The sequence below is a fragment of the Centroberyx gerrardi genome, chromosome 11, assembly GCF_048128805.1.
Source record: "Centroberyx gerrardi isolate f3 chromosome 11, fCenGer3.hap1.cur.20231027, whole genome shotgun sequence".
Taxonomy (NCBI): Eukaryota; Metazoa; Chordata; class Actinopteri; order Beryciformes; family Berycidae; genus Centroberyx; species Centroberyx gerrardi.
Window position 1 is genome coordinate 24,832,354 of NC_136007.1, and position 11,853 is coordinate 24,844,206.

At 42.1% G+C, this 11,853-nt stretch overlaps 1 protein-coding gene across 1 annotated transcript; it reads right to left on the minus strand.

The window, feature by feature from the left end:
- Window positions 1-825: 825 nt before the first annotated feature.
- Window positions 826-11,002, minus strand: hnrnpl (heterogeneous nuclear ribonucleoprotein L). The gene is made up of 14 exons (XM_078286680.1): window positions 10,884-11,002; window positions 10,263-10,381; window positions 9,622-9,859; window positions 9,160-9,247; window positions 8,874-8,968; window positions 8,697-8,769; window positions 4,543-4,578; window positions 4,192-4,260; window positions 3,839-4,089; window positions 3,336-3,457; window positions 3,027-3,228; window positions 2,835-2,892; window positions 1,867-1,962; window positions 826-1,196 (listed from the first exon to the last, which is right to left on the minus strand). Exons 1-14 carry the CDS (start codon window positions 10,965-10,967, stop codon window positions 1,138-1,140), a joined length of 1,590 nt encoding a protein of 529 aa, XP_078142806.1. The 5' UTR covers window positions 10,968-11,002; the 3' UTR covers window positions 826-1,137.
- Window positions 11,003-11,853: the final 851 nt, after the last annotated feature.

Here is an 11,853-nt window from a genome sequence, read left to right on the forward strand (position 1 = left end):
CACAGGGAACTCAGGCTAAAGCCAGATTGGGAGTGGCAACAGGATAAAATCTCAAAAAATGACCTCAGTCAAACCCACAGAATGGAAAGCTAGGTCTGTGTCTACCCTTGCCATAAAATAATTTTTTTAAAGCCTTTCCCTGGTCAGAATTATTAGCATAAATCTGATATTAGAGTGAATATTTAAGCAACTAAAAAGGTCAAAGTGGGGCACATTAGCATCAGATTTATAGATGAAATGCTGCTTTCATTGAACCTAGTGCTTCCAAGTACAAACCACAGCACTATGTGGCGTCTCTGAGTACATACTGTGACTAAGCACTACGCTTTACACTGTGTGCACGGCCTTTAGCTTGATCCAAGAATAGGCCTTTTCTACATCCTGGCATGGGTGCATCTAAACTGAGAACTTTTAGTAAATTGAGTAATTCCAAGCCAAGTTTGTATTCACAATATCTTTTAGTAAGGTAAAGTGAAACCATGAGATAATGACTGATCTCTCTTCTTCCAGATGACAATCATCTCGGCTTTTTGTCTTTGTAGTGTGCAACTTCTGCAGTCCAGGTATCGAACAGCTGGATGGCAACTCAACAACTTACCAAGCACAATTAAGTGAGAAATTTGATGTGATATGGTAGTGTAGTCCAGAAAACTATAGCTGTTTCTGTGTAATAACTCGCCAATCAATGTTTTTTTTTTGTTTTTGTTTTTTTACCCAGAGACAGCCTCAGATGTTTCCCTGTCAAGAGTGAAGAAACGATATAGAACACAAACTACGTCAGAAGACCAGCACCACTGTGGTTATATAAAACACCAAAATTGTAGGTAGGTTACCATTCACTTTATTTAAAAAACAAAAAAGGGCAGAGTTTACATGGAAATGAAGTTATTTCATAGTGGGGGGTTCTTCTTGAAATCTAGTGTCATGAACAGAAAAAATTGATTAAAAAAAATAAAACTGAAAGCAAACGTAAATCATACAAAATCTATAAGTTAAAGTAAAATGGTCTCTACAGCACATCAATCCTACTTTTTGTCAATACTGACTGAATATTTTAACGGGAAGTGACAACATAACTGCAATATACACTATGCAAGAACACAAAACTTTACAAATAGGTGGAGGGTAGAGCATTGTTTAGTTGGCGTGGTGTGCGGTTGAGAAACACAGCTTCAGTGTGTAAGGGTAAGGCCCACCTAGGAAAGAGAGCAAAGAGACATCAATCAATAGAAATAAAACATGATACCAGCAAGGACTCTGTTTTTGGTTATGTGGAAAACAGAAGAATCTGGGTTCATGAACTGTATTCAGCACAGGAAAACAATTAGTGAGTTGTGGGGGGGAATTAGTGAATTTCTCCATTGTTTTCAGAGCGGTCATTAGTTCAGGATTTGGCTTCTGAAAGATGTTATTGCTTTTAAACATGAGATACATCCTACACAGCAGTGACTCAGCAATTCACTGTAAAAGTGGTACTTAAAACAAAATGATTTGGGATTGTTTGCATGCATTTCAGGATGACTGGAATTAGTATTTTGGTACGGCAGTGAATCAGAGTTAGGTCAGAGCCCGTGAGCTATTCCTATAATGACTAATTAAGATGTCAAGATGTGCCAGCTTAACAGGGGTTTTAAAGCAAAAAGGTAGAAGTCAGTCTTATTGACTCTTCATGATGCCATTGGATTGCAGGATTTATTTAAATTAGGAAAACAAATCATGATCATTGGCATGAACATTTGACTGTAAAACGTTTCCAAGTGTAATAACTAGAATCCAGGAAGAATAAAATGGTATTTGGGAAAACCTGGTTTTATCGTGTGCTGGACTAAAACATGTTTATTGGCCTGTAGCGTGATGAGGACTTACTAGGGTTTTTCATCTGGAAATGGTTCATCATGGCCAGGGCTTCCATGGCGTCGTTGATGGACTCCCACTCCAGCAGGCCGGACGAGCTCCGCTCACCTATCGCACCACACAAGGCAAGAGATTAGATTACTACAGTAGATTATACTTCAGATTGTATGCTAACACACTTGGACTGAACCGATTAACTATTTACCATGCCGAGCCAAAATGACGACATCCAGCAAACCTGAATCTATTTAATGCAATACCTTTCAAGTGAATTGAGAAACATTACCTTTCTTCCAACCGTGATTTGGTCTACATTATGCAGCACAGTAAAGACTATACATATGGACTACATTGTTTACTGGTAAGTAAAGGCACAAAGCTATACACACTCAATGCTTTCCCTCTCTCCCTCACTCAAACAGCTCTATGCACATCGACACAATCAATGTGATTCACTTTTTAAAGATATTTGGTTAGGAAATAATAGATTCCATTTAAAAAGAAGTATTGGGTTGCTTTTTGATTGGCTTTCATCTGGATCCGCCTGAAGCCGAATGTGCTATTTTCTTGCCAACTGGCAACAAGCAGAAGATGAAATGGGGGAAAGAAAAAGGCCTTGGCTACAGTAGGGAGCACCTATTGGCTATGCCTTCTGTGCAGAAGTGGTCAGGGATTCAACACATTTTTCTCATTTATGAACTGCTCACAAAAAAATAAATAAATAAAAAATATCAGGGGAGAAACTGATTACCTGTACATTATTTGTGCCACAGATGACCATGATCCATGCTTACACACATTTGCCAGCCCTAACAACTTAAGTTACTTCTTTTGACTTTTTTTTTTTTTATTTCTTTTTTTTTTAAATATGTAAAAGCCATTATTATCATTGATAATATCTCTAACCCTAATATGTCTTCAAAAATGATATGGAAGTACAATTACACAAAACCAGTCTAGGTGTCACTCATATTACTCACTCTTTCCAGTGAAAAGTTTCACATTGGAGGGGCTCTTAATTCCCAATTCATCGCAGACCTGAAGGGAGAGAACAGTGTCACTGAAACATTTCAAAGCAATGCAGAGAACACACACTTTACAAAAACAAAAACCACACCCTAGCACCAGTGCCCTTCATTCATCCTACCACCAGTCCCCTTCATCGTTCCTACCTGGTTGAAGACCTCTGCGGAGATGTCGGGCTGGCCGTTGAAGAAGTGCAGGACGTTGCTGGGGTGCTGGATGCGGTTCTTGGCCGCCTGCTCTGGGGAGGTGAACCGGTTGTTGCGGGAGCCGTGGAAATCCTTGAAGCTGCTGGTGCCATCCTCTAACTCGTAGCACTGGCCCGGCATGATGGCCTGCTGCTTGGACACACTGCAAGGAAAGACAGACAGGGGTCTCAGGTCTATACATCTGGCTTGCACACAGTTCATTTTACAGGTAAAGCTGGTTATTTTGTATGTTTGCAGAGCAGCTCTTACCAAACGTTGAGTTTCTGTCCAAAAAGGAAGTTGTTGTTGAGGTGGGTGATGGCCCTGTCCACGGAGTAACAGTCACCCATCTCCACCATGGCCGCCCCGGGCTTACTCTTCATGAACTTGACCTGAAGGAAGAAACATGGGGTCAGAACACCATCCAGCTGACTAGAAACAAACAGCATGAAATCTTTGTTGATGGTGCCAATGTGTTACTTTTCCCAGTGACACGCAGTGTAACGAATTACTATTTAAATTTCAGTAATAACATTACAGATACCAATCAAAAGTCATTACTTCTGTTAGCACCCCCCTATAAATATCAGATTGAAGTTGAATGATGCAAAAACTATATCCAACCATCATTATATTAGTCATCGTCCTCTCACACTAAGCAAGCTTTGATGAGAAATAGCAGAAAGATTTGCTTTCTTTCACCATCACTCCCACTATTTTGATTTTATTGAGTGAAAGGGGTTTGCTTGGGAGTTAAATAACTCTTAACTCACCCGCTCTACATTGCCATAGAGGCAGAAGACGTTGAAGACCCTGTCAGCATTGATCTTGGAGGGCTCAAGGCCATACACCATAACGACGGGGGAGTCGGCGTGGGGGCCGTATTCAGGGGGAGGAGGTCCATATCCAGGGCCGTAGCGCTGGCTACCGCGACCACGCCCACCTATGGGTGGCCCCATGCGGTGAGGAGGAGGGGGCCCGTAGCTCTCATCGTTATAGCTGTGATAACCTCCTTGAGGGCCACCTTATTTACAGGGGAAAAACAGATATTGTGGAGTAGGTATATAGTGCTGGAGCCTGACTCATTCCTCTAAATGTCAGACCAAATTCTTTCCTAGATATTTACCATAATCTGGTGGGTGGTCTCCCAAGAGAGCAGGCTGCCTCTGGCGTTTGTTGGGATTGGCATTGGGATCTAAAACCATGAGATAAAAGTTGCCAATCAAACAGCTTCCTCACTTAAGGCACCAAATAGGCACCTCACATGGCCTACTAAGAGCTATGTGACAAGGTTGTGAATGACATGCAAGAGAAGGGTCTGACGTTACGTGTTAAAAAAAGTCTGCAGGCTCTATTTTTGTTATCTAAGACATGTAACATAATGGAGATTTTTTTTTACAATGATTTTGTAAGATTTTAAACATAAAAATTTCTAAATGTAACCTCCCATATCTGTCATCCTAATACAAACACACACCTTGTGAATTGTTCCAATTGCCTTCACCGTCAGCATCTGTGCAGGTACACATATACATACGTCAAGTCCAAATTAACATTGAAAAAGTATAAATTTGGCCACACTTACGTATAAACACATTCCTTTAAAACCTAGATAAACCTTAGAAGATTGCAAAGAATAAAATAAGCATCAACACTATGCATAGCACCTGGAAACAGTCTAAGCATGTTTTATTGACAACTACGAGATCTAGACAAAGTTAATACAAGCCAGGATAAGATAAAGGGGATAACATCAGAGGTGAAAAGACAAAAAGTCTTTGGACTACAGTTGACAGTCTGGAGGGAAAAATCAACCCAAATTGTAAATAGGCTTTAGTTTGTTGAAAAAATATATTTATATAAAAATACTGGTGTAAGCCCTCATGCACACAGACTATCTGTGATCATGGGACTAAAGGAATGTATGGGAGATCTGCATCACACCTACAGCCCAATGTGTTTATCCTGATATTACTAGGCCTATTCACCATTTGGTGTTTATAAAGAAAGGATTATCATTTAATAGCATAGAATGCCTTTAATGGGAAACTTAATGCTACTGTATTAATGTATTTCTTAATTGAGGGAGCTCTTAACATCGGACTGAGCAATGAGTGTGCAGAATGCAGCAAGCAATAGTTGAATATAGGAAAAAAGACAAATCCACATATTCTAGCAGGATTTGTGAATATTAGCTCACTCCAAGAGCTAACCCTATGCCTTTGGGGGTTCATATCCCCAAACTTTGGAATTAATCCTTCTATGGGGACTTGTAAAAGTGCAAAGACCACTTTTGAAGTAATATAGTGTGATTTCCAAAACCCATACTCTATGGAAGCTGCTACAATATGGATATGCACAATACTGATATTCTGGTTCAACAAAAATTAACAGAAACAAAATCCTTAGTCAATCTTGGGTTGATTTTTACTTTTAAATAAGAAGATGCTAAACAAAAAAAAGATCATGTGGTTATCTCATAAATCTCATTGTAATGTGTCACCAACAAAGTGTGACAACCTGAGAAATATATATTTTTTTAAAAAGTAAAAAAAAAAAAGAAAAACAAATAGCAGTGAAACAAAATCCAGGTCTGTAAAATCTCCCTTTTATCACTAACAAAGTGAAAAATCCATATTGATATCTTAGTTGCTTCAAGTTGGAAAAACCCAACCCTTTTTAGAACTAGGTGTGAGCTAAATATCACACTTTAGAGTCCAAATTTCTCAAATATTGATTGACCCCACTCATTCCCTTGGGTACCTGGGTACTGGCAACCCAATATGTGGTATAATAAGCTTCAAGAAGTCCATTACCTGCTATTGATCAAATTCTATTTTAGCATTTATTAACAATAAATTGCCAAGAGAATCAGGAGCCAATCTGTTGCACTCCATCGCAACACCACTGAGGTCATTTGTTTTTAAATAGCTGAGAAATTCCAGACCTGGTTTAAATATGGGCTTATATCATAGAATAGTATTCACATGATGGCTTGACACTTATAGACAACAACAGCCAAGTCTTTTACTTTTACAGTAACTCAACCATCAAGACAGTCTGTACAAGTACTTACAGCACCACACATGGAGCACAGGACACAGTGGGCAGGTAGGGGGCGCTCTTCAGCAGGGACGCTACCTGCCAACCCTGTGACTCCAGCCTCAACTCATTCTTCCCTCCTCCTTCTTTCCTTCCTTCCTTCCTTCCTTCCATCCCCACCACCAGACAAAGTACATCCACACGTCCGTGCTTGGTTTTGACTTGCTGCCGGTTTGTTTTTAGAGTTGCTATTAGAGGCTGATTTCCAGCTTACCGTGCTCTGAGCGCAAAGCAGGATATTTGCACCGTTTGAGACTGGGCTGTCTGTCCACAGACACACTGAGCCAAACCTGCATCACACGGGAGGCGTTAAAGGCATCACTATGGGCCAGTGCATGATAAAGGGAAAATGAAACATCGCAGAAACAACACAAGAATAGCACAGAGAGAAGGGGGGAAATGGGGGGGAAGGTAGAGGGGGGAAAAAAACAGAGCACCAGAGTCCATAAATGTAGAGAGAGCTTTGGGAAAGGATTTGTAATCTGTTTGCCTCTGTGCTTGTATGCTTGATGGGTGTTTGATGCTTGTGTCTTCGTTGGCCCCCCCGTGCTTGTTTCTTCTCATGTACAAATGGCCGCACACATGATGCTTGTTTTTTTTTTTTGTTTAATAGATGTCAGCCACTGGCAAAGTGAAAAGGCGTCTAGTGCTTGGCAATAAGTCGTCTGGAATATCTGCGTAGTGATGTGTTGTCATGGCGATTCAGCTCTGTGTGTTGCCGTGGATATTCAGCTCGGTGTGTTGTCATGTTGTGTTCGGCACAGGAAGGGAGAGTGATAGCAAAGGAAGCCCATACACCCAGGTCAAGAGATGAGCGGTATTAGCGTCTGAGAAAGAGAGTGGCCTCTGTTTTTGTTTACTGCCCCGGTATGTGGTGTCATCTGTTCCCTGGTCAGGCTGAGTGTGTGTCCTCTGTTGCTCCCTGTGGTTGTGTTATAGTAGTCAGATCCCAAGGGCTGGGAGGCGTGGTCGCAATGACCACACACACCTGACTCCCGCCCTCATCATCAATGTGTTGTGTCAAAAAAAAAAGGTGAATCCTCAGGCCTCTGGAGATGAGATGTGCTTTACTTGTAAAGAGGATGGTAGATGCTTATCAATGTATCGAGATCAGTCTGTGGTGGATATGCGGGGTGTCTGTTCGCATTGGCCTTGATGTGATCAAACGTGGCGGCTACTGTCCACCACCGAGAGTAAAATGGATTCCCATGTCAGGTGGAGGAGATAGGGGTGATGGTGGACTTGGGATAAGGAGGAACTGAGAGTTGAGGTTGTGTGATTCCGGTGTCTGTTGCCCCACTGTGTCCGATGTATGCCACAGAGCGGAGTTACGTTAGTTGTGGCTGTGGGTGCTGTTCTAGCTGCAGAAGCCGCTGTGGCTTTGGCAGCATGTGTCTGCTTAGGAGTTGAGGTGAGCCTGTATGAGTATGCACAGTGAGGGCACAAGGAGTACCTCTTGCTCGCAAGGCAGCCAAAACTTAGGAATACCAAGAAATATCTTAGAGGATGACATGTTATACACCTGTATAAAGCTTATAGTGTACATGTTGTGGCCCTGGTTGTGTACCAGAGAAACAATTACATGTTTTTACAGTGTCTGGAAAAAATCATAGTCGCCACCACACGGCTACAGTAAAGCAATTCAGTCTACTGCAACAATTAGGTCTTAAACCCCCAGCAAAACTGTAAAATTCACCATGCTAACCGATAAGACACAGAACCTAAGGAAAAAAACCCCACCTTCATACCAAAAGTAAAAAAAACAAGAGCTCAGGCAATATACTCACTAACAACTTGCTAATGCCAAAGTTGACCAGTGTGTCTCATAACAATACAAATTCATTGTCACTAATAAATTTAGGTTTGAATGCTAAACAATGTAGAGAAAACTCCCGCACTGTCAAGCGTGCTTGTATTCTACGTTTTACATTAACACATTTTGTGTGCTTGTGTGTGCCTAGTCTCCACCGCGCCAGAAGCTTACCTAGCGGTTTCACAAGTCAACTACCCAGCGGAATCCCTACTGGAAGCTATGACAAAATCTCCAATATGTTGTGCAGAGGCATTTGAAAGAAAATACTGAAAGGTGTGATGCTGCTCTGGAGTGTTGACCGGACTAGAATAGGCAGGAATGTGAGGTTGTGCGACTGTGGCATGCTCTACAGGGAGTGTGAACCTATGTGCGGAATGGTGAGACTGCATATGCTACCGTGACGGGTGCGTTCACAGGTTGCCGACTGAACATGCATGCGCTTGTAATTGAGGTTGGCTGCCCTTGAGGTTGCTCCTCGTGCCCTTACTTTGTGCCTGCTGTGTGGCAAGAAAATGCATGAAGACTGTGAGAGCGTCACAGGAGTACTGCCTCTGAACACCGGGATGAGCAGTGTGCTGAATGGTGGAAGAAACCATTCAGCTGTGATCAAAGGCAATACCCCAGGAGGCAGGGGACCCTAACCATCCCATACAGTGGCATGAGCGGAGAAGAGGAAGAAAAAAAGGGGGGAGGAAGGGGTGGGGACCGCATGTTACCTTGGCCGCTCAGGTTGGGGTTTGTGTAGTCCCACGTGTCTTGGTCGTTCTTGAACACATTGAGGCGTGCTGGCTATGGAGAAGAACACATAACCAAAATGAAAACCGTGCTCTCCTCACTAATGTGTCTTCATCAAATACAAAAAAAAGGTTTGCGAGACATTGCCATGCACTCACCTTGGCATATTCGATCTTCAGAGTGCAGCAGCCAGAGTAGATGTCTGCCCCATTCAGAGAGGCTTTGGCTCTCTGGGCACTTTGGACCGAGTCGAATGTGGCGGCGGCGAGTCAAGGAGAAGTTCGATTAAATGGCAAGAACTAACGAGTCAATGCTCTTCTTCAAGATTTCTGAAGGCCCAAACACACTTTCACAGCAACACATTTGTGTACAATAACAGATACAACATGCCCAAATGGACAAGAAAATAAGTCAAACAGGTAATGCTTGCTCTGGGAAAAGGATATTCGACCATGGCCTGAACACCGTTCTTCCTGAAGATGACGATCCTCTGTACAGGCCCACAGTTGTTGCAGATGGTGTAGAGCACATCCTGTTGAGGCATATTGATAAGGCATTTCCGGAATGAGTACCTCTAATCAAACAGTATTTTTCAGCAGTTTGTAAAAAAGAAATCACCTAATCCTTATTTTTTTTCTCATGAAGCCAACTGTGCTTCTGCAAATGAATACACGTAAAAACAAGTGTCCCTACTTTAATGCAATTACCATGTCTCTGCAAAATGTTTTTTTTCTTTTAAAAAATGGCTCATATGTAAGCTTGGGGGGAAAAAATGAATGTACTCTAATGTATGATCCAGTCTGAATTTGTCATCCTACAGCAATTAACCCAGTTCAGGGCACTGTTGCATAATTTATGACTCTATGCTCCCATTGTACAGAAGTCTTGTGTCTGTGGTAATGTTACCGTGGTGATAGGATAGATGGGGTTCATGATGGTGAGCAGCAGCACGTTGTTGACGCTGCGGGTGTCGTCTGGGTCTCCAGGCCGGGAGATCTTCTGGCTAGTGGAGTAATTGATGAAGGCAGGGTGGCCCGCAATGTAAACCTGGTTCTCCGCTGCGTAGGTAACAGCATTACAGGAGCCGTTCATGTCCTCATACTCCACCAGGGCCTGGCGCTTCTTGGGCATCATGACCACATAGCTGTATACACATTAAAAGAAACATCACTTTCACTGCAATTTTACAGGATCCGTATGCCAAGCAAGCGGGACTGGCTTATGAACTGTGCTTGGTTGATACACAATATGCATCACATAACTGCTTAAAAGCCATCAGTAACAAAATCATATTGTCCCTTAAGCATGCCTCAATTCAGATGCCACTTGCTTGGGAGCGTGCCACCAGTTATCAAATTTATGCCATAACAGAATGAGCAAACCACTTATGACAGATAACAAGAATCTGCAACCCATTTCCAGTGGATCATAATGCATTTTCATAAAGAAAAGAAAAGCAGCTCTTTGGAAAATATGAGATCTGGAGCACGGGAATCACATGTGTTTATTAACACGGAAAATGGCATGGTCCAGTGTGGTATTATTACCTAATGGCCCCAAACTCCTGCAGGGCCTCCACCAGGTCAGCCTCCATGATGCCGTCAACCAGGCCCCTGATGTGCACCACCGGGGAGGGGAGCGTTTTATGAGGGTCATCGTAGCCCTCCTGTACACGGAGCAGACAAAATGCTCACATGGTCACATCATTTACATCACTGATTTAAACTCGACAAAGGCATCAGACACGCAGAGATGAGCAGTAGCTATATAGTTAGTTAGCGTTACAGTTAGCTAGCCAGGACAACAAATCAAGCTAGTTTGCCAGCTGAAACTAACATTTGTTAACGCGACCATACACAGCTATAATTTGTTTAAGAGCCACGTTAGCCAACATTATTAACAACGTCCATATAGGTAGGTGACATTAACTAGGTAAACACCTTGCCAGCGTTAACGTTGCTCAAAACTAACGCAAGAATGAATCGGTTTAGCTTATGTTAAGTTACCTCTTTGGTCAGCGTTAGAGCAGCAGACTCTTTGGTATGCGCTAGCTAGCTACCAATTTAGCCCCGCAATGTCAACCTAATTTCCTATCTAGGGAAAATAAAGTCTACCTGAATTCTTCATCATAAACTTCTAACTACTAAGGCAGCCAATAAAACTCTCACCGTTGTCATCCCTCCGTCCTCGGTTTTCTGTCTTTTCGTTGCTCTGCCACCTTCTCCGTAGTAGCGGCCCGCAGCAGCAGCCATGTTGTCCCGTCCCCGGTGCCCGACTAATGCTGCATTCAGGTTGTAAGGGAAAAACCAGCGACAACGTTTTGACAGGATTCTATAAACCAACGACTTTGGTGTGCCCACCAAGACGCCTTGACTGAAGTTTCTGGAGACTTTTATTGCTCCTGTCCTGATCAGCTCTATCACACAGAACACACAGGCACTTACAGAATGATACATTTGAGCTGCTGTTTCACAGCAAACCAAACACTGAAAAAGTGGCTGTCTCTTGCCATGGCATTTTAATGTGATCGCAAAATTAGACTACATTTTATTTTGAAAAGAATCTTATTCTCTACGCTCGATACAGGTATTTTCTGTTCCTAATTAGGCCTAGTATTTACGACCCAAGAGCCGACGTGAAGGTTTTTTTTTTCTTTATCTAGTATGAAGTTGTTGTCTTCCTTTTTTTCCATGGAACTTGAATGCAGCTTTTTTTTGGTGGGGGACACTGTCCAACGACTCTGTATCTGTCACTCATAAAAAACAAACCAAATCCAAAATCACCACTTTCACTTAACTATTTTTTAAGTGAAAGTGGTGAATCATCCTCTCAGTCTTGACAACTGTAGCCTACTGAATCTTAACATATTAAAGAATTACCAGGTTTCACCATTTCTATCCATTGCAGTGCCATCAATAATGCAAACACCTCCATTGTGTAAACACTCAGATCATTACAAGTGTAGCTTTATACTGTGGAGCTACAAAAGTAGATCCTGTACTCCCACAGTTCTGCATATTTTGATCCATAGGTGTTTATTTGCAATTAATGAGGATATTCTGTCTCAACATGATAAGACAAAGTATGTATTTAAATCAATTTCCACTTTGACTCTCCTTTTTAGTTCCAGCAGGTGAA

Excerpts from the sequence above, each read along its gene's own strand:
- hnrnpl (XM_078286680.1), bottom strand. The coding sequence starts at position 10,967 with ATGGCTGCTGCTGCGGGCCGCTACTACGGAGAAGGTGGCAGAGCAACG. Across the intron at positions 10,382-10,883 it reads AGGACGGAGGGATGACAACG|GAGGGCTACGATGACCCTCA; the intron begins GTGAGAGTTTTA and ends CTCCGTGTACAG. Across the intron at positions 1,197-1,866 it reads TTTCCAGATGAAAAACCCTA|GTGGGCCTTACCCTTACACA; the intron begins GTAAGTCCTCAT and ends TCTCTTTCCTAG.